Here is a 23,523-nt window from a genome sequence, read left to right as displayed (position 1 = left end):
TAAGGAATGGAAACAAAACCAGACAACCAGACAAATGCTTTTTAATAGGAAGTTGCCTCTTTGCTTTAAGAAGGTTGCTTGTAACCTTAAAGTGTATGTCTGAGCATTTTTAAGAACAGGATATGAAGCTGTGTTACAGAATGCTGTATGAATAATGAACTCTTTTTTTTTTTTTTTCTTAGAACAAGTAGAATAAGGCGAAGCAAATGAAAATCTAAATTAAATTAAAAGGATGACATGTAATTTCGAAGTAAAAGTCACAAGTCAACACTGGCTGATAATTAAAGCTTATATAATCTAATGGCTATATTCCATTGAGACCACTTTGCCTTAATGGAGTTAATTTGAGAATTCAAAGCCTCTGACAGTGTTTATAACTTTTCTAATGTGTCGGTCTCTTTTGTGTGAAGTTATTCTGGCAAAAAAAACATGAAGCGTGACCTGGTTTCTCTGATCCATATAAATGCATCAACAATACACACTTTTTGTTTTTTCTTGCTGTCCTAACAATAGATGCATAATGGAGAAAGCAATGTTTAGAAAAATCTGCCCATGATTTACTTTTAGTACTTCCCAAAGAAATTCTGTAAGTAAACACAAAACAAGAAGATCCATGAGTGATGCAGCAAGTGTGTATTTAGGCTCTCTCCAATAGCTTGGGGAGCATTTTCATCAATAGTGGGTGTGAAGGGGTATAAAAACATCTTGAAGATTTTCACATTAAAATTTTTCTCATCTGAGAGAGGGATTGTCATATGGCCATTAGGAGAAAAAGTTTCCCAAACTGCCTTTTATAATTCCTGTTTGAAGTTCCTGTAATCATTTGTTACAGATATAACAGGTACTACCTTGTTGTGCTTCCCTTAATAAAGTATAGGTTTTGGAAATAAACCCCCTGGGCTACTGACCTTTTCGTATTCTTAGAAAATAAAATTCCTCTGTTGCAGATAGAGAACTGTGTAACCAAGCAGCCAAGGAGCTGCCTTTTGAGTTACTGACAATTGAGCTATGGAATACTGCAGAAGGGAATAGTGAGCCTTGGTTCACTACTCCCTTTTTCAATTGTAGATTTCTGTATTTAACTCTGTGGCAGTGGCTATTTGAAAAGAAAGGCCAACAAATGCTTGAGTAAGCAGATCATAAATCTGATGAAGAGTAAGACATTTTGAAACGCAAGAATAAGACATCATGATAAGAAAAAATGTAGATAAATGGTTACATTGGAATAGACTTCTACATTCATGGCCTGACTTTTAAAAAATTGACATCTTTTCATTTTCCTAACTTTATAGGACCTCAGCAATTTTGAAAATGAGGGCATTCATTCAAACTCCTATATTTAGGTCTAAGAACCTATATTTAAGCATCCATGCTTGAAAATCTTGGCTAGAATCTCCCTTTGTTCACTTTTGAGGAAAGTAATTTAGGAAAATAAATGTGTGCTATTTACATATGATTTACGTTGTCAGATAGTGTTCTGATCTTAAGGTGAGTGAAAATAAGTTAATATAGGAAGATTTGCAGTTTTCTGAACAGAGTACTTAGAACCTTAAGTTTCCACTTGATGGGAAATGGCCATATTTTGGAACTACATTTTACCAAATTAAGACATTAATGCATCAACATTTCCTGTGTAGCAGAAACTGTGAAAAGTTGTAGTTGGTAGAAGTTCAAATGTTCAAAATCATTGAAGTAAAAAAGATTAACTATTTCTGGACCTTGTGAGAAATTCTATGGCTGTTTCAATACCTGCTTCTGTAGTAAGGAATCTGGAAGACCTGGGGCTCATTGTTCTGAAACCTGGAATACTAGAAACATTTATTCCTGAACAGATTAATTCACATGAATACTGGGGATTTTCCAAAACCTGTTAGTTTTGTGGGAGAAGTTTATCACAGTTGCCATATATTGACCCATGTTATTCCATAGTTGAAGAAACTGTCCCCAGTACAGTATAGTGATTTCTATCAGTACAAGATACAACCAGCCTTTGTGTGTGTTTTTTTAGTTCTCTTGATGTGCCTAGTGGAAAATGAGCAAAATGTCCCAATTTAATGAAATTCTGCTTTCAATGGAATCCTTCACAATATCCTGATTGTCATCCCCAATTCTTAGAGGCACTGATTCAATCATGTTGTCAGATAATCATGACTTCCCTTTCATATATCTCTTGAGAAAGATTTGTCATCTTGCAGAATCTCTTCTGTATCTTTGTTAATGAATGTTGGTTGATCTTCAAGCTTTTAAACTTGTTTCTTAAACACTTTGAAGCAATCCATATCTTTTAGGCTTCGCATATTGCAGACAGCAGAAGAGGTGAAAGATGTCATCTGTGTGTATGCTAGTATGGTAACCTTCAGAAGGTCTTCCAGCTTTGAGGCTGTACACTGTTGGCTTCCAGCACTGTGCTAAACCTCACCATTTCACAGTACTGAAATTTCGTCTGGAGTAAAATTTTCTGTGGCTGATGCACATTTAGTTGTAGATGTCATCAGGTCACTATACTGTTTTGGGGATACATTTTTGTAAGTGATAATTTTTTGCCTTGCCTCTGACACACACTTTCCTTCCAGCTGAATCTTTACCATGAGGCTAACAACTTGAAAGAGATTTCTGTGTGGGAGTACAGCTATATTTTTTTCTTTCTCCCAGTAGGAGATGAACTAAAGTAAATGTCACCCACTTGTTCCCATATAAGTTTCATACACTCTGGGTCATTCAAATAAGTATAAACTGCTACTGAACATCTGAGTGTCTTTGCGTCAGATTTTTTCTTTTCAACTAGTGTGTTTCATCTTTAAATATTTTATATAAATTCCATTTAACTAAATTATCATTTGAAAGAAGACAGAGCCTTCATTTTTTTAACTGATTTTTTACTCTTCTTATTCTACTTTAGAATATAAGATAAATTTCTACTTTAGAATATAAGATAAATAACCCAGAACAAAAAATTACTGAAGGAAATTACTGAAGAACACCAGCTGGGAAATAGTCATACCAGAATCTAGACTCAGTCCCTCCTTAGCAGAGGGGAGCTATGTGGGATGTGTATGTTGATATTGAACATTTATTTGCCTTGAGATACCGCTTTGCCGGTTCCCAAAGCCACCGGTGTTGTCCTTTGTTTCTCTTGGCCTTGTCTCTAGCAATGAGATGTATTTCCTGATCACTGCTGTTTCCTGATTCTTTCTTGGCAAGGTGCCTGGTTACTGCGGAATCTGCATGAGCCAGGATGTCCTCTTCTACTCTCCTGCTGGGCTGGTGAAGCAAATGTAATTGCTGTGATCCCTTTAGCTTGGTAATGGGACACTCAGCAGCTGGCAGCTTGTGCCTTTTCCTCTCCCCTCCTCCGTCCAGGACAAGCTAGAGATTGAAAGACCTTTTTGTCTTTTGAAAAGCGTGTTGTGGCTTAGTGTTTTGGATATGGTTTAAGGCAGATCAGCTGTGGGTTTATTCTGCCATCATGATTAGCTCATATATAAGGCTTCTACCCAGCCCTCTTCTGCTTTTCCTGTAAGCACATGATGTGATCCACAGTGTCCTTGAAGCCAATACAGCAGCTTCACTGGCAGCCCCAAGTGCTAGGCTGGATCTGCAAAATCCAGGTGTACATTGCTTCTCACAACAACCTCCTCTTTCTGCTGAGGGGTCTGTTAAAATACTATGAACAATTATATGTATTTTTACATTTTCCTGTGGACTTTGTTCAGTGGGAAGCAGTATTACTCATCAAAGCAAGAAGAGAAACATTAAAAGGAAGGCACACATTTTTCATTAATGTAGAAAATTGAGAAAAAATAACTTTCATTTTTTGGGTTATGCCCAAAAGTTTAATGGAAGTATATTGGCCTGAGCTAACATAGTTTTCCTCACTTTTCATTCACACTGAAAAATGCAATAGCATCACTCATCTTCTGCTTTAATCAACATCTGAAACTAAATACTTCTCTTGTTAGATGAAAAATACCAATTAACAAGTACACTCATTTAGCTTTACAAATTCCATAGAAATGAGAATCCACTATTCCACTCTAGGGATCAAAGAAAGGTTGATCCCATGCTGAAGTCTAAGCAAGCCATTTTTCTTCTTAGTAGTGTTTTCAAAGTCTGTCCTTTTCTGCTGAAAGGGAAGTTGCTAAGCTAGGGGTAAACGTGGAAGACTACAATTTGTGACTAACTTGCACTGGTAGGTTTCCTACCTCAGAAGTTATGATCAAATTTTGTTGCTTATTTTCTCACAAAAAGGGAGGGAGGTTATGGGAATTAAACATGGTATTTATAATGTCTGAGTTCACATTAGTATAAAAAAACCCATACACTTTGTCAGAGCTTGCCACTCCTGCTGATACTGGCTTCACCTGTCTTGTTTTGAAGCTTTTCAGTTAGCCTAACTCCTGTAATTACAGAAATGAACCCAGATCTGGTGTTTTGAAGTAAAAATGTTTCCTTTCGTCATGCCTTTCTCTAACCATTAGGAAAAAAGGATGTGGTAAGATTTGCAATTTCATTCTGTTCACTATGCCAGTGAATAGCTAGAAGGCACTCACCTGAAACATCTAATTTTGGGTTCCTATGGGACAGTTGTTGGTTCCCCAAGATTGCTTTGTAGAAAAGTTCTTTGTAAACTCAAGGGTCCCAGGATTTCACCTCATTCAAATTGTTATATAGTCTTCTTACCATAAAGATAAATTACCAGGTTCACCTAGAAACTGAAACAATAATTTCCAAAGCTCAAGTCCCCAAAGGGATATTAACTTGGCCTTTTATTAAGGAGCTGGTGCATGGGACAAGACTCTTAGATGGTATAAATCATCACATTCTGCTGGAGTCAAAGGATCTCTGTGTTCATAGCCACCCAGAAACTGACTGAGTATTGTGTTGTGGTCATGTGTATTCAAATTGTGTCTCAGCATTTTGGCCACAGAGCAGGACTCCACCAGACATGCTGCACACTCAAAACTTGACATGGTAGACACAGATGAAACTTTGTAAATTCTGATGTTGTCCTTTAAGAACAGGAATTACAAACCTTTGAACTAATGCGTTTCTCTCCCTTCTCATATCAGGCGGAACCCACTCCACTTCCACCTCATCGCAGATGCAATTGCCAAACAGATCCTGGCAACTCTGTTCCAGACGTGGATGGTCCCTGCTGTGCGCATAGACTTCTATGATGCTGATGAGCTCAAGGTAAAGACACACAGAAGCAGGTGTCAGTCATATACTTGTCATTTGATGTCACCCCTTTGCTCCTCATCTCCCTTGACTGCTAAATTGCAGGGGAACTACTGCCTAAAAATATTCTCCCTGATGACAACTAATTCTAACTGACACGATTGTAACCCCAATTACATGTATCTGGAAGATGCTAAATGGCTAAAATCTGTGCAGTTTCTCTGGAATGAGAGCAGCTAATGAAGCGTTTTGTATAGCAGCTTAGAATTTTACTTGCTAGCAAGAGGATTCTGGCTGTCCATCTGATCACACTATGTTTTTTTTAAGGATACTTCTTCCTAGTAGCAGTGGTGGAATCTTAAGAATCTTGCTCAATAAGCCCAAGTCTGTTACTGGAGACACTTAACTGCCCTGCATTCCTCAAGCACAGGTGTATGAAACTCTAAGTACACATATTTCGACAAGGTGGCATTAGTACATAGTTACCTTTTTTGTCTGGATGCCCTTCCAAAAAGAATGATTATGAAAAGAGTTCAATCAACGGCAGGGAGCCCGGGGGGAATCGCTTACTCAAAGTAATTACCTTTTCGTACTTAAAAAGTTTAAATCAGAGCATGGAGGCACAGCACTGATTTTGAGCTGTATGGTTTTTTGCCTGTGGAGGTAGAATGAAGTATTCAGATTTTAGCATTTGAAGTTGGTGGCAGTAATTTGTATGACTTACCAGACTGTTCTGAACAGGACCCTAAAACAAGGAAAAAAATCAAAATTTAGCAAAATGCTGTACTTATTAAGGGGGAAATTCAAAGCACACCACGTTGTGAAATATTGAATACAGAAAGCTTTAGAAAGAGATGGAGAAGGGAAAAAAGTGATTCTTGAGAAAAATACTTTGTTTCTGTTTTTATTTTTCATTGGTTCTTTTACGTGAAGCCATAAGCTGATATTAACCTAATTAGCCAGAGATCTTCCTTCTGTTCTTTATAGCTTCATAGCAAGGAGGAGTTTTTTCCTACCAATCTTGTACGTGTCTATGTTACATGTGCTTTTCTGCAAATTGTAGGGTTTTTAATTAGCCTCTCAGCTGGGGAAGAGAAATCTCTTAGTGTTTTCCTTCTGGTCATTTGGGTATGGTCCAATCTAGTTAAGTAAATAATAACCAAGAGAGCTTACTTCAGTGATCCTCAATTTCTGATTTATAGGCAAAGCACTGAGCAGATAAGAGGCTACAGAGCAAAACTGTTTTGTCCCTCCCTCTTCACTGAGCCTTAATTTTTTATATGACTGGTGACCTACATCAACACTAGACTATCTTGCATGTAACCCATAGGCTTTAGGTTGAGGAACACTTTTTGGCTGGATGCAGGTATTGATGCATAAATAGGTCTTTCCAAGTTTGCCTCTCTTGTTCCGAGCTCATCGTTTTCCATACCAAGCAATTTCCCTGATTTCTTTGGCCAAAAAGAAATCACAGTTTATAGAATTGAGCATAGGAGAATGTGACAGACACTGGCAAAGGAGAGCAAAGAGTTATAAATATAAACTGAGTTTTAAAAAGCCAGGAATGATTCTGGCTCATATCCAGATCATTCTGCAGGTTTTAGCAAAGACGACAGAGGAGCTGTTTACAGACAGCTGTAGGAGCTCATCTCATTTGTTCCTTATGTAGCCCCTAGAGAGGATTTAATGATTGGTTTGGGTTCATGTATTTCACCTGCACTCTTGGGAGCTGTATTTTGCTGCCTGGTGTTAAGAAAACATAGAGCTGATGCTCGATGTTTACTAGAAAGCCTGTCTTTCTCTGAAGTGATCTATGGATTCATTGTTACAGTATATACTATGTTTCAGTTAAATGACCCTCCATAGTTCTTTTTTAAACCTGCAATCAATACCAATTTCTGACTTTTAAAAGGGTTTAAACTGAGTAATGGCGTGAGAACTTTCTGCTTAGCTTTCATTCACTGATGTTCGGTTATTTTGGAACACATTTTAGCTGCTGCAGAAAACATTTCATTTCATGTTTGTTTTTTTCCCATTGGATATGTATGAGCTTTCAGCCTCTTCCTTCTAATGCAGCAGGAGCTGGCATATTAGATTAAGCCTTTAAGTCCTGGGAAAAGTCCTGCTTCTGCTCCTGTTCCTGCTCAAACAGTGGAAGAGAGCACATAATATTAGATCCTCCATAAATAATATGGATGCTTTTTTGTTTTCAAGTTGCTATTTAGAATTCAGGCAACAGTTTCCAGTAGCATATTAATTTTTTAAAAGGCAGAATTTGGAGACTAAAGTATTTGGTATTTGGCAGTGTTTCTTAACATATCCTGCAGCTCTTAAAATACATGCTGTTTAGCTTAGAGTTAGAGAAACCAGTGTCCTGAAGAAAGGCATAGAAAATTAGTCTTGGCTGTGGCTGTTGTTTTCTCTCAGCTTTTAGAGGAAAACTGGACACTTCAGTGCAAGAAAGGGAAGACAAGGTACCACGGATTATATCAGGATTTCTAGAGCCAGCAAACCAACATATCTACTTTTCTGCTGTGAATTAAGTATGTCAGATGTTCCTTTTAAAACTTAGAGAAGACTTATTTTTCCTTTTGCAAGGTGACAACAGCTGTTCACATTCCTGTTGCACCACAAAGAGCCTAGGTTCATTCTCTTCATAGAAGCAGATGCTGCCGAACTACCAGCAGCCTGCTTGGAAGAGAGATGGAGCACAGGAAAGAATGGCCAAGGAAAGGTATATCTTTGGGTACATGATAAGGGATGGGATAGAAGAGGAGGAGACTTCACTGTGGAGCTGAGCCAAAATAACAGCATTTCCAGGAAAAAAGTCAGACACAGTTGAGATGGCAGCTTGCTGGATGTATTTCTTTAAACCAGTTAGTTTGAAGATTTTAACAGCCAGTTCCACTAAGATGCTTGTAACCTTCCCAACATAACTTGGCCTGTCTCCTCACTGCCTTGCCAATAACCTCAAGGGAGATAGATGGGTGCTTAAAAGCTCTCCCCCAACTCACTTGCTGTTGGGATTTGGAACTCTCTCCCATTAACTAAACTTGCTACATGCAGTCAGTAATCAGCAATAAGCATCCTTGAAGTGTAGGCTGCTGATAATGGTGCCGGTAATTGAACTATTCCACAGCTCCATACTTCATTCTTGCTCTACTCAGTATGGCCCACACATAACTCTTCCAAATTTATGTGGCCACATATGGCTGTGACTGCAAACTGGAAAGTTCCTTGGCAGTGTAAATTCACTTTATATGATCATTTTAGTTGTTTTAGTCAGCTTTGGTCCTAATGCCTAGATGTATCTATTACAGCAATGCATCCCACAAAATAACTGGAAACTGAAAATGGTCTTCTTTGAGCATTAACTAAAAGAAAAAAAATACTTGTGAAACATTCATCTATTACAGCTGTAATTTGCAAATATCAGGCTGAAGGGTATTGTGGTTTTTTCAGTTCAGTCTTACATGAAGAAGCTCCAGAACAAACTATTGAAGGTGTGTAGCTTGGGCACTTGGCTTCTGCACTTCATTGTTAAACATGGAATCTCGTGTCAGTTCACTCCCAGGGAAATGCAGGCATTAAATCCATTGTGATCTGCACTGTCCCAGAGCAGAAGGAACAGCCGATAAGGCACTACTGTATGTGATAGGTGGAATACAGATGAGGTGAGTTTGTTTTCCCAAATGTTGCCTGACACACTGGTGACAACATCAGGTGAACTGAAGAAGGAAGAATGTAGAATGAGCAGTTGCCTGTTCTGCTGTGGGTAAATGGCCCAGATACACAGTCTTTTAATCACTGATAGAGCAGAAAAGCCATCTCCTTTAAATAGTTTAGCCTGCATGTGCTGCAATTGATTTATGAACTTGAAGGGATGGTGAATAGGTTTTTGTAGTAGATGAACATTTGATCTAAAAGAGAAATATGAAAGGCTCCATTCGTTGCTATATATATGGACAGTATTCCAGCTTTTACTGTTCCCAGAAACAACAGACCACAAATCTGAGTACCAGTGCTGCATTAGGTGATTTCCTATCAGAAATGTTGACATCTGCACACTCAGTCAAAATCAGTAGTCTGATTCAGCACAACCAAACTCAGGTAATGCATGGCATAAAGATCACCTATCTTTGGGCATTTACTGCAGTATAAGGTCAATTACTTCTTAGTCACTTTCATCTGAATTTTGAAAACAGTTCACTAGGTCAGATATTGACATCATTTAGACAGACATCACAAAATACTCTGAGTTAGAGGGGACCCACAAGGATCATCGGGTCCAGCTTTAAGCAAAGGGTCCATAGAGAGATTGAACCCATGACCTTGGTGTCATTAGCACCATACTCTAGACAGCTGAGCTAATGGGCAACCTGTGAAACTTAAGCAGAAAAATAAAGTTTAATTCTTTAATTATGATTGTACTGTAGTTGGTTCTCAGTGCTGAGCCTGTGTGCACCCCTAGTGCACCTAAATTCCCACAGTGGTCTGGGAACTCCCAGGCTTGTTGTCTGCACAGATGAAATAAAGGACTAGTTTGAGACAGCATCCCAAGTTGAAACTAGGCGATTGATGGAACTGCTGGCACAAGAAGTATTTGACAGCTTGTTACAGGAGTGGTCCTGGTGGGAATTTCAGAGAGTTCTTAAGATTCCCCAGGCAGATCCTGCTGTGCCTAGACCAATTTGTATGCTTAAGCATGTCGATTAACATACTGGGCAAAGAATCTGGCTGTCCCACATATTCACAGACAGTTCCTGCTGCAAAGTTAATCAATTGTACAAGAGTAAGACAATCAATAAGAACAGTTCCTGCATGTGTAGAAATGATCACGTAGGACAGTCTATTGTATATACTTAAGATAGTTAGGAAATGTTTTGTACATAGGTTAAGGTGATCTATAGTGACACATAATACATATCTTGCAGTGGTCAGGTATGGCCGTCGGTCAGCTGGGTTACAAAAATTGTACAGAAACACATTTTAGGGAGTCTCACCCAGTCCAACTAACATGACTCTGTAAGAACCCTCGCTATGGAGACTCCCTTTACCATCTAGACAGCAAGTGTCCTGTCTGGCACATTGTATTGTCCATGCAAACATTACTGTAGGTCAAAATCCCAATAATGTTAGTTGTTTTAAAGTATACTCACTATGTGAATGTCTTTACAGTAAATTGCACTGAAGGTAACTCAAATGCCATGAAATCTTTGGATGCCAGCGGAAGCTCTTCCAATGAATGATAGTAGTGATAAGGCTGTATGTATTGCAGTATTGCAATATACCAATTTTGGAGGCATGATCAAACAAATACTTCTAACAGAAGTAACAGCAGCTACCACCATCGGAGCGTGGGAGAAAGGGATTCTGATTGGCAGCTGGGAAGATATGAGAGTGTATTTGATGAACAGATTATTAGCTTGGTGGTTTTCACATCAGTTTAAGAGGGTGACAACGATAGCAGTGTTGATAAAGCCTTGAACAATAAAATTGGTCAGCATTCTCCTGCCTTCCATCATCTTCCTAGTCAAGAAGTTCCGCTGGATGTTGCAGCCACCTATAACAATCTGTCTCACATTAATAGTGACTGACCCCTAAACTATCATGGATTGTAAGGGTTTGACTGTATTTGCATTGCACTGCATGCAGATAATATATTGTTAAGGGAAGTGCAGGGTTGTTTGTCTGTTAAGTAGTTCACTACGTGCCTCAGAGGCTAACACACAAAGTTATGAAGGAGAAGTGTGCTTCTTCCCTTCATTTCTTTTCCACTTCATATGCAAGATCTAATTGCTATTAATGCAACACAGAATGAGAAACCTGGCATCTGTTTATATTTACATTCATTTACACAGCAGTAAGTATTCAGTTAAAGGGTTTCTATGGCACTGAGGTTTTGATCTAAAACTCTCACATGTTATGGGGGGCTTGCAGTGCTCCTGCATTTCACCAGCCTTTTGTCTTCCTGTAAACTGGCCTACTGCACATGTCAGTGAAATGATAAGCATTGACTGCTGCTGCTTCCTGTCATTTCCCCTTCTCTTTATTTTTTTTAAATATGCAAATCCAAGATTTTGGAAGATGAAGTCTATAATCAAAACATTTTACAGATTTGTGTAACTTTTATGGCTTATTTTTAGGCTTGAATTTCTACTTTATAATTGAGATTTTGTGTATTTGCTAATGGACATATTGAATACTATAGAGGCCTGAAGTCTCAGGTGGTAAAAGATGTTTGTGGTTGTGACACAGTGCTACCATGTTAAGAACAGAGTCTTTTATCCATTATTTTCAGTAAAGATGACTGGAAATTAACAGACCTGGTTTTGTAAGCCAAGATATTTTCCTTCAAACTGTTTGGGAGGAAATTAGTATCCACCAAGAAACAGATAGCAATTCAAACTCCCAAGTACAGTGGAACCTTTGTGAAGTCTGCCTCCTGTGCTACATTGTGCAGTGCTTCTCCTACTATTCGAGAAGAAAGCCTCATGTCTGACTTTGTAAACCCCTTGTACTTTCCTACTGTTGGTGCTTTGAAAAAACATTGGAGTTCTTTGTTAGTTTTATAATTTAGTTCTAATTGCTGTGGGCCTCTCTGCAGCTCCACCTTTTCCTTGGTTCTAAGGAAAAGCAGTACAGTTGTTCTGTTCTGTGTCCACCTGGAAGATGGGGTAGCTGCTCTTTGTAACATATGTGCAGTGAGGACTAAGGAGCTAGTTCTTTTCCTCTTAAAATCACCCACATTTTTATCATAGTAGCTGGCTGTGACATTTCAACAGCAAGGGTTTTTGTTTGGCATTCAGCTTCTTCAACACTGCTCAATACAGCAACATGTACTGCACCTCCGGGGAATGCAATTTTAGCAGAGAATTAGAAAAAGATGAATAACTTCACATGAGATTTTCCAAAAATTATTCAATTTGACAGAAATTAAAAAGCATGCTCTGGAAAAGCCTAAAAAAGACAGAGTGTCTCAAACTAACTTGGGCAGCTGTTGTCTGTTCCATGCATCCCCATTACAGAAGCTGCTTTCTCAGAACATTATCATCCACCTGTGAGAAATGAGAGCATTTTGCTGTCCTTACCTTGGATATACAGAAGTTATTTGAACACTTTGATCTGCGTGAGGGGTATAGGTTGTATATCTCCTGTACTTGCTGGAGAGAGTTAATGGTCATCCTGTGCTCCAGCACTATTTCTTTCTTTGGCACCTGCAGGTAGAAAGCTGGTAAGGCATATAATGGCTACAGTTAGGTGGTCTTAGCTCTTAATGGCTTTTCACTCGCTCACATGGACACCTCCCTGTCAAAGGGCATTCAATTACTCGCAGAAGAACAGCAGTGACTGCTCAAGGCATTCCTAGTGAGGATCAGTATTGATGTGAGCATTTTATCAAAATTTTTAATGAGCCTTGCTTCTAGATTTACAAAGAACTGAAATATATGTATTTCCATGTCAGATTGATAAGCTGAAAAATATAGGAGGCTGCAAGGACTCCAAGAATATTCTTGATTCACAACCAGGGAGCTGAAACTATTAGGTTTCTTCACTTGTAAATGATGTTGGCTTATTTGTGGTGTTGGCTTATTTCTGAGAAACAACTGAGATTCAGGGAAGTGTTGGGAATAGATCAGATGTGAGCTGCTTCCCATGGAGCAGTTCAGCAGGCAGTGTAGGAGCCGAGTCTTCTGAAGGACTGGGGCTGAAATAGTCATTCTTGTGGAGAAAAATGATGCTCACCTTGTCTGGGCACCCTTTTTTCTGTGGCAAGTTTTCACAGCAGTGAAAATGACAAAGTCATGCTGTGTACCTGGCACAGCACGAGCATATGCTGAAGTCGTTCTTCTCATGGGTCTGAAACCATCTCAGTCCATGTAAAGGCGTCCAGGCTGATTTGAGTCTCAATGCTCGCTTTAAAGGAGGGAACATGTAATAACATTGTTAATGAAATGCCATTGACATCACCTCTTTTTGAGTCAACTCAGTATGAGAACATTTGGACTTCTAAATTGAGAAATTTTGTTTCTCTTAGTAAAGTTATCACATTTCAGGTCAATCTGCAGTCCTACAAAGTTTCGTTTTCTGAGATACATAGTAAGGTTATTAATGAGATGCCACTGATGATAATTTGACTTGAGTAATTTCTCTTAGTAGAGCTACCTCTTTTCCAATCAAATTATTCCATCCTGTGGAAGTTTCATTCTTTGAGCTGTGGAAGTTTCATTCTTTGAGATGGTGTCTAGGTCTCACCCCTTCAGAAACAAAGATGAAAACTGAGTAGTATTTTGATCCCCTGTTAATTTTCCCATATACTCCTCCATTACTTCAGATTCGACCTCTTTCACAGCTGAATGGATTCCACAGTTTTTAGATGACACAGATGAAAGCCTTTAAAATAGTTCCATCTGTATTGTTTTAATGAGACATTTGGGACCTGTGTTCACATGTCTGATTGCAATTTTATCTGATGGTCTTTAGGGTGAAGCTCCAAGATTACATGGAATTAGGGTGCCACTGGTGGACTTAGCCCTCAGACAGATGTTTCAAGAAGTTGTAAGAGTTACATGCCTGCTACTTCATCTAAACACTAATGCAAACTCACTGTTATCTGAAGTATTTGATGGTGATTAACCAGAAGCAGGGCAATTAACTAGACTGATGTCATGAACTTTAGTGTTTCTTGCTTTTGAAGGAGCCCAGTTTTCCCAATGTCTTTATTTTCTTCATATTGTTTCTCTAGTTAGTGCTGCATTGTTTGAAAGACAATGTAGCTCTTTCTAATAACAAAGAAAAAGAACACTTTTTCACCCTATCACAAGTGCTTCTTGCACTAGGTTATTGTTAATTTGGCTTCATAATTGTAATACCTTTTATCCTTTATTATTCTTTTTATTCTAGATGTATTCCTGGAGCATTTTAGTCCCTAGGAGTTTTGATATATTGTAATACTTAGCACTGGAGAAAAGAACACTGTTTTATGTAATTTTTATTCCCATGAAGCAATAATTGCTATATAAGAAGTTGCACTCACCTGGCGTCCAGCTCTGCAGAGTGGAGGTTGATTTGTTTTCCTGGAAATTCTTTGCTTTTGGTGAAAAAAAGAGATGTAAGAGTTCTTCATGGGATATAGCATTTATTCCACTAGTTGGATGTGTGTTCCACCAACTAATGGCCTTTTCTGGTGCAGCATTTTCAGCTGTTGAAGTTCAATTATTCATACTCTTTAGGCAGAAATAGTGTAAGTTTAGGTCTGGAGAAAGGTTATTTTACTGGTGAGATGCCTGATAGTAAGTACGGATTTTCTTTTGAATAGAAGAATGGATCCTTTTTTTCATAAGTATTTGCTATGTTTTGACTTTGGGTTAAGATATCAGATATCTGGTGGAAGCTGCATTCCCACATCCTTTCCACAAACCATCGTAGGGCATCAGGAAATGTTCTTCACTGAGAGGTTGGTCAGTCACTGGAACAGGCTCCCCAGGGTCATGTCACGAAGCTCATGAACTCTGGTCATGAGTCCAAGCCTGACCATGGATGAACCTATTAGTCATAGGGATTTGTTTTAGGTAGTCCTGTGAGGAGAAGGGACTTGCACTCAATGATTCTTATGGGTCCCATCTAACTTGACATATTCTATGATTCTTTATTTTGCAACTCTGGCTATCAAATACTGTTTTGTATGGATACAAACTGAATGGGAATCTTTTAGGTTTAAAAGGGTGGGAAGTCATTCCCTCAATATTCTTGGTGTCTGGTTGGGAATGTTTTTGTGCATGATTACTAGTATTTTACACCTGCAATCTCCTCTCTCAGGTATTACTTGGTTAGCAATAGTCACTGTAACTGTCCTGCAGCCTTCTTTAATAATCCTTACAAAAGGATTTTTCAATAAGGAAAGAATCTCACTTCAGATAAGTTTTTGTCACTGAGTTACTGCTGTTGTCTGTCCAACAAAATGTGCTTATGAGGGATATGCTGTTGCATTTTATCCTGGATAATGCTATGATGACACCTGTTTGTTATCCTGACATCATGCAAAATACAGGTTGTGTGCTGCTGGGCTTTGACCCCAAGAGCTGCATGGAAATGTGCTAGAACATGGAATGGCTGCAGCTAACGTGTATGTACTTGCATAGTTACTGAAGTGAAAAAGCTTCAGTACATCAGACAGTGATAATATTTTCATGGATTTATATCTTCCCTGATGAATTAGCACAAAGAGCTTGTTGATTGAGTTCACTGGCAATTAAAGCGGGCAATTGATCTTTCTTATCTTTCCACACAGATGAAGGGAGAACGGCAGCCCTGAGTTTTCACCACTGGGTGAGGTCTGGCCAGATCTACCTGTCAGTCACCTTTTAGCAGAAAGCTCTGGATTCCTGCCATTTTATCTGCTTCAGCTTGTTTGTCTCTCTTCACTCATTCACTGACAGGAAGAAAGTAAAAAAAGGGCTTTATCTTATCTTCTAGGAAAGATTTGTTCTTTTGCCTCTTCTGGAGAGGTGGGACTGGGAGGCTTTTGTTTGGCTGGTTCTCCCTGACCTCTCTTGAGATGCTCAGACTCTTTTAGGTCCTCCACCCTTGGCTGCTGCGCTGAAAACAGCTGTGGTTGAGGCCAGAGTCCTCAAAGGCACAAGAAACAAAGAAACAGCACTAACTGAGACTGGCCAGAATTTTTCATTCTGCAGTCGCATTTTGCACAAATGAAGAAAGGAAAACAAAGAGAGCATTCAGCATTTTGAAGATAGCAAGAAACAATGAAGAAATTTAGAAAGTCTCAAATGAGAGTAAAGAAAAGGACTCAAATAGAAACTGGCCAGTTGAGTTTTATGGGGCTAAATAAGGTGGGACAAAAGCCAGATAAATACCCAAGGGGTGAGGGAGGTAGTCCCTAAAGATCACAGTAGTTGAATTACATTTTGGTCCTTTCTTTTCTGAAGAGGCTGTATGGCTGAATGTTTTGTTGCCTGAGTGGCAGAGACCAAAAAAAAATCACCTACATCAGTTTTAGTTTATGTCTGCAGTTGTATCCATATAAAGCATGGATAAGCTCTTGGCACCCTCATTTAATTTTGTTGTTAAGGAAGTTGTTTTGAAGAAGCATCCTTAAATTAGGTTTTTCCCACTTGTCTGCCCTTTGTGTGCCTGTGTGTATTGGTGAGAGATTTGGAAAGAAAATTTAAAAAAAGAAAAGAAAAAACCTCCTCAACATCAGTCAGACAGTGTTATGGAATTTGCTACAGAGATGAGAATTAATTTGCAGTTATTTTTCTTTGCTGTATGCTGATGCTGATTTTGGAGGATTTGTTTGTTCTGCCTTTTTAATATCTAATCTTCATTTCCAGTTGTGGCTTGCTCCACGGTTTCTGCATTTGCTCTACATTATCCAGGACCCAGAGGTCCAAATAATCATCCATTTCTATCTCAACCTTTTTGCTCACTTTTATTTGTATCCAGACTTGTTGCACACATGTGTGGAAGATACCATCTGTTTCTTAAAGTGAAAGATGAGGCAGAATCCTATTAAAGTCACCAGTGCTTCTCTGATGAGCAAGAACAGCTGCAAAGGTCAGCAGAAATAGAAGAATTATTTTAGCAAAGATGTATAAATTCTTTTCTCCTTACAATTGTTTTTTAGAGTAAGTTATTATTATTTCTTAAAATACTCAGAAAACAGAAATTCTGAATCTAGAAAAGTTACCCAGCTTTGCTGGATTTTTGGTTTCCTTGACAACCAAAATAAATAGTAAGGACTTGTTTTGGGGGGGAATATCAATATAATCAAAACATGTGAATCACCTGGGAAAAAACTAAATTCAATGTGGAAGTTACAAGTTATCCAGCAAACATTAATAGAAGAGTCTGGTTTTGTTCAAATAAGGCTCTTCTCTTAATGTTTGCTGGATGCCTGACAAGGATGGAGCAAAGGCAGTGATTTTCTGAAGGTGAGATGCAATGAGATTCATTTTGGCTTTCCTTCTAAGAAAACTGTTGGTGGTGACAGTAGTCTTCTTTCTCTCAGGATCTGTGATGATTTGGAATTTCTCAATCTAGGTTCTATTATTATTATTATTATTGTCAGTGTTACCTGGAAAAAAAAAAAGTGCAAAAGACAGGCATGAATGTTTACCCATATTTAAATGGTAACCAACTTGTCTCCTTCCTCAGTGATTCCCAGTTAACTCAGTCTCTGCAACAAGATGTTGATACTGCTCCCCTGGAAGCAAGAGAGTGAGAAAGGGGATCAGTCACACATCCCAGCAAAGAGGTTAGATATTGTGAGGTATAGTCAATGTAAAATGGGAAGGATTATCCTGGAACTAAGCCTGAGCCCTGCTAGTGCTGCTGGAATTGTGACTCAAGTTTCAGGAATGTGAGAAGAGGTATGGCATATATTCACAGCAGGATGTTCTCCCTGTGTGAAAAACAGTGATGAGAAAAACCATGCATAAAGAATACTTCCTGTCCTCTGCCAGCAAATCAATATTGGTTTTTTACCCCCTCTTTTTAGGCTTTATGTTGCAAATCACAGAATATGATCCTTATTAAAGTGGTGGCAGTATTTCCCTCCAGTTTAGAAGTGACATGAAATCCCCAGTTCTGTTAGCTTTGTCTGAAATGAAGGCCACATGATTTAAAAACCAATATCTTGCTACTTGTAGTGTTCATAGTAGCAGCAAAGCACTAAGCAAGTAATGAAAAAGCTGTGAAAACAAATTGTCAGCTGAGTCTAGAAAGTTATTTATCCAGTCGGAGGAAATAACAATTTTTATTGTTACCTGATTCACACATCAGAATTTCAGGGTTGTTCCCTATGCCTAGGATATTTTTAAGGGCTGCCTGAAGCCAGCAGCTGCATAAGACTTTGTCTGGTTTTGCTTCACAGAGATCCCTGCTGCTGGAAGTTCTTTCACCATGTAGATTGCACTGCTTTTCAGATCAGTGTCAGATACAATTCAGCTACAACTTGTGCAGATTTAAAGTACTCTGTGATTTTGCTGTGGCCTGGAAGTTTTGCTATGTTTGCCTTCTTTTAAGATTTCAAACTTAGTTTACGGTCTGACTGACGCAATTTTCAAGATGGTGCCCATGCTGAAGTTGTTTAAGAGCAAGTAGATGCCAATTACTTCTGGATATCCATGCTTCCATTGAGTCATGTATTACAAAACCTGATTCAAATTTCTCTTTTTTTTAATCAGTCTGTTCTAGGTGCTAGGTATTTTTAATTGCAAAACCTGGCATGAAGGCTCTGGGGAGGCAAAATCTACAGACTGCATTTTCTATTTCCCTTCACCTTTTCTGTTTTCTTAGTTCTTCTGTTTACTGCTGGCTGTTTCCCCAGCACAGGAAATCTGCAGCCATTAGTCTGGATAGTGATAGAATTGGGTTCTGTTTGATCCCATTTATGAGCCTACCTCTGAGGTGGGGAGGAGGCATGCAGGTGGCACCTTGTGCCTCAGGGCTGCTGATTCTCAGCCTGGTGCATCACTCCATCCAGCCTGACCCAGAGGCTCCTGCAAGGCATTGACCTTCGTGGTGCTTTTGTGGAGTCAGCCGAGCAGCATGGGTGTCTTTGATCTGGAGTGGGAAAGGGGATACTATATCATAGCTCTGCCTTATTTTGATTGATTTTTTTCCCCCCCAAGCATACCTGGGAAGATGCAGTGAATGTAGTGACAAAATCAATATGGTATTGGAGGTTACATTTTTCCAGGGTGAAGTATTTAAGGACATGCTGCCAGAAAAAACACTTTATCAGCCAAAATTCCATCTTACCACGCTGAACAAGGAGCACTTTTTGTTGCTCAGAGGGTTTTGTGGTGCTATATATTCTGTGGGACAGTGAGGAATTTCTTTAGGTAAATGGAAAAAATACTGTTTAACAGAGAAGGGGTGTCTGACAAAAACCTCATGAAGTTCAACAAAAAGTGCAAAATTTTGCATATGAGAACTAGCCATGTACCATGACATGCTGAGGGTTGCCCTGCTGGAAAGCAGCTTGGTAGAAAAGAATCTGGTGGACACCAGGGCATACAAGAGCCAGGAATTTGCCCTTGCAACAATGACAGCATTAGACCCAGCACTGACAGCAGATCAAAGGATGTGACCCTTCCCTTCGACTCAGCGCCGGTGAGGCCACACCTGGAGGTCTGGGTCAGGCTGAGTTCTGGGCACCTCAGCACAAGAGAGACATGAAAATAATGAAGAATCCAGCCAAGGGCTACTAAGATGATGAAGGGATTGAACCACCTCACGTGCAAGGAAAGGTGAGAGAGCTGTTCATCCAGAGAAGAGAAGGCTTGGTGGGGGATCTTATCGTTGTACATATATACTTGAAGGGAGGGTGTGAAAAAGACTGAGCCAGGCACTTGTCAGAGGTGCCTAGAGACAGAACAAAGGGCAGTGGGCACAAGCTGAAATACAGGAGGAGCCCTCTGAACATCAGGAAACATTATTTTACTGTGAGGGTAACCAAGCACTGGCTCAGGGTGCCCAGTGAGATTGTAGAGTTCCCATCCTTGGACATAGTCAAAAGCCATCTGGACCTGGCCACTGGATCTGGGTGGCCGTGCTTGACAGGGGGAAGTTGAACCAAATGACTCCCAGAGGTTCCAAGCTTGACATTCCAAGCTTGTTCTGTGATTTTGTGGTGCTTTATTGAGTACAGCCCATTCATCAGAAAAAGTCAGGATAGAATTTTCTTCTGGTAGGGAAGTAATCAGAAGTCTTCTTTAATGGGGGAAATGCTTTTAGAATGGAAACTTCTATTTATAGAAAAGAAATGCAGTCTTAAATTTATGCAGTTGCTAGCTAAAAGTTTTGAGAGCTTTTTTTAATGGTACTATTATATATCACCTTCCAATCCAAGAAGCATGTAGCAAATCAGGCTATTAGGCTTTCTGTCAACCTCTAGTGCTTCAGAGAAGATGGTAAACAATAAGAGAAGCATATACAGTCCTACAGTCCCATATAGCCCTAGTTTATCTTTCCTCTGGCTTCTGTTTTGATGCTTCCCTTTGTGTACATGTACATGCACTAAGGCAAGACAGCAAATACATAATGTCTTTTCTTGTGCTTCATCTCACTGCTCTGTTTATCATGATGTTAGTAATGTGGAAAAGACAAGAGTGAGTGCAGCAAAGTCTTATTAGCAAACAAAATGTCTTGGTATGCAAGACTGATAACCTTTAAGAGCATGAGGTTTAAATAGAAATGTAATAATAATGGAATCTAATTAATTGGACTTTTACCAAATATAAAACTGTATCTTAACTCGATCTAATTCACAGATGAAAAATCCACCAAAATTTATTAACCAATAATAATACCACCAGTAGCTCCAAAATTTGGTGCAACTCGCTGCAGGATGAGAATATATATGGGGAGCAGTATTGGTATAGAATTCCCCTGGGTTTATATTCTTCAGTAGGCATCTGCCACCATCTACTTTATGATGCCAGCTACTGAGCTCAGTGGGTGATTGATCTGACACAATACAGAAAGAATTGTGTCAGAAACTCCAAAGTTTTTTGTCCTTCTGTGTTCCTCACTATCATTCTGTTCTGCTGGTACTGTTTTCCAGACTTGTTTCATGCTAAGTCTACAAGTCCAAGCCTTCATCCCTTTTTAAAGAGGTTCAGGTGACCTGCCCTTGTACAAGATAGTTCTCTTACATCTGTGGAGCAGTCAGTATTCACCTGGGAAGCCTAGGCAAGTTTCCCCATCATCTGTTGTGGGGAAAAAGAGCACATTAAAATAATCATACAGTTCCATAAAGAAGTACAGTGTAAGAGTCAAAGTCTGGCTGGATATATTTGTGATGACTTGATACAAGAGTTGTGCTTTGTGATCATAATGTGTGAGCAACCAGACTCAAGTGTTTTAAAAAATAAAAATACCTAAATGCTTGGGAATGTAGTCACTAGACAATTCATTCAAAGAGAACGAGCCACCATTCCCCCTTCTCTCAGTCAAGGAAACATTTTAAGCTCTATGTATGAGATTCCTCTGTTAAAAAATGACACTTTTGCTCACTTAATGAGCATTTATACAGTGGTAGCAACCGTAAGAAAGCTGAGTCAGGCTGTGCACAGCAACTGTGATTTGGTCAGCTTTTCTCAGAGATTCAGCACAGTTAGGGAAGAGAACTTGCTGGTGAGGTATACCTGAACGTAGAGACTGTTGCTCCCATCTCTCTGGCATTTACCAAGTGATCAGTTACATGGTGCATGCAGACTCATGGGCTTGTGATTTTTATATTCAAATAATTTAGATATTTTAGTTTGTTTTCAGTCTTCAGTTACTAAAAGAATAAAGATGGTTCTGATGAAAGATCTTTAGTGAGTAGACACTATTTCATTTAACTTAAAAGAATCCGTGTCAGCGCCAGCTAAATGCTTTTATTTACTCGTCTCTCATGAACAAAAACAGATCTTGAGAGCTAGAGATCCAAGGTGTGCTGTTTCTGCTGAACTGGGAATTGTACAAATGGCAAAGTATGTCGCACTGTTTTGTTTCACTCACTTTTACTAACTCTATTTTTTTAATGTTGCTGGTGTATCTTCTAGGAATATTTGTTCTATGAAGGCAACTCTAATCTAGCTTGTTAGCAGATGATTCACAAACATGCCATATATGTGCCATTTTAAGTGTGCTAGCCACACAAAATTGTAGTAAAACTTACAGAAAGTATTTAGATAATATTTAGAAAAATGGTTTTTCGACCAGAAGCCACACTCTTCTTCTCAGAAGGCAGAGTCCCTTCCTCCTGCTCCCTGCAGTGTTTTGACATGATACAGAATAACCTCAAGGTCGTTGCCAAAACCAGGACAAGGACTAAGCACTTGCTCCGTGCTGTGCCTGTGTATTTCCTCACATAAGTCTATGTAGTGAGCCAGAGAGTGAGCCTTCACAGCACTCTTGTGAAGCGTAAGGAGCTTTCCTTGCCGTGAATTTGCAACTGTTACATTATTCTTGAATAGAAAAGCCATGAAGAAATTATGCTGGCGGCTAATTAGGATCTCTGTTTGAGTCTTAATTAACTCTGTATCATAGGAAAGGAAACTGGGGATAAATTGAACTGATTGAGGGTCCAGGCTTCAATATATCCTCAAATCCAACATATGCTAGCCAGTTGTGTTGGACCATTTGGAACAGGGGCTGCCCCCTTCATTTTTAAAAATTATGCTTTCAGACATCAGGCTTCAGGATGGCAGGCTTTGCCTTATGTGTGCCAGATCAGAAGGAGCTGCCGGACATGGGTTTCTTCCCTGCAGTGATACATGGCAGTGGTAGAAATTGGGAATTCTGAGAGCAAAGAAAATAACTGCACTTTGAAAGTGATTTGCTTTTCCAGCCACCCTTTACCTTCCCTGCTTGTCTCAGGCTATTCATGCAACATATGAACCCCTACCCTATTAAACTTATTTGTATAAGCACACTGGGTGTTTTTCTGGAGAAATATTTCAGCTAATAAAATGAAGGACATGCCATCCAAAATTAATAACATAGCAATGGATAAAAGCCAGCTCAAGTCTGTAAAATGTCTAACACTTTTAACATGTCAGGTATGACTGGTCTAGCACAAGGATATCAAGTGGCAGATTCAAAACAGTATGGTTTGCAGAAGCAAAGTAGATACTGTTTTGCATAAATTAAATATACCATGATGTGGTGGTCCATTCCAAAAGCCACAATGTAGGAAAGCAGGGACCACAAATAAGTAGAGTTGTGAGGGTGTGAATTTGAAATTATCTCTGTTTTACGCAGAAGATATTTCTGGGGAGCATTGAGTTTTCAATAAACCAACCAAAACTTCATGCTTCAGTTTGTACTTTCTGGTTTTATTCTATGAGAATCTGCTTTTCCTGCCTTTCCCCTGAAATTCTTGTCTTTCTCCTTAAAGGTTTGTTCTACTTCCCTCTGTCTTTTTAATGAACTTTGCAGTGGGGGAGTGCTCTGCCCTGGTACAGGAATCCTGAGAATACAGAGAAAAGTTCTGTGCCATTTAAAAGGGAATAGAGGAGGTCAGCTTACATCATCAGGCCTTGTTACTTTATATTCAAAAAGAAATGTGCTCTAAGCACCTATTAATAGCCTTTCTTCAACCATGCTTCCAACTTCGAAACATAGGAACTCACACTCTTACAGAAGGTTTTCTCTAAGGATTTTAGGAGAAATGATTTTTTTTTGTGCAAGTGTTGTTTCATGTAATAAAATTTACAATGGCAGTGAATAGATATAAGAAAGCTAAGCAACAGAATAAATCTCCTCAGTTTTATGAATACGCTGAGTTTCTGTTTACTTTTTCCAAAGCGTAACATGCCAGGATAAATCCTG

The 23,523-nt window shown here is 39.1% G+C and overlaps 1 protein-coding gene across 6 annotated transcripts in view; it reads left to right on the top strand.

The window, feature by feature from the left end:
* Positions 1-23,523, top strand: part of LARGE1 (LARGE xylosyl- and glucuronyltransferase 1) — a 280,599-nt gene that overhangs the window by 143,727 nt on the left and 113,349 nt on the right. For all 6 annotated transcript variants that reach the window (XR_009486501.1, XM_059846294.1, XM_059846290.1 and 3 more), the window contains one exon: positions 5,070-5,193. Coding sequence is in view for 5 of the 6 variants with exons in the window: in XM_059846294.1 (XP_059702277.1) it covers positions 5,070-5,193 (124 nt within the window). In the remaining variant the exon portion in view is untranslated. The remainder of the gene's footprint in view (positions 1-5,069; positions 5,194-23,523) is intronic.

Source organism: Haemorhous mexicanus, chromosome 5, assembly GCF_027477595.1.
Source record: "Haemorhous mexicanus isolate bHaeMex1 chromosome 5, bHaeMex1.pri, whole genome shotgun sequence".
NCBI lineage: Eukaryota > Metazoa > Chordata > Aves > Passeriformes > Fringillidae > Haemorhous > Haemorhous mexicanus.
The sequence above is the reverse complement of the archived record's forward strand: the minus strand, read 5'-3'. Positions and strand labels throughout refer to the sequence as shown.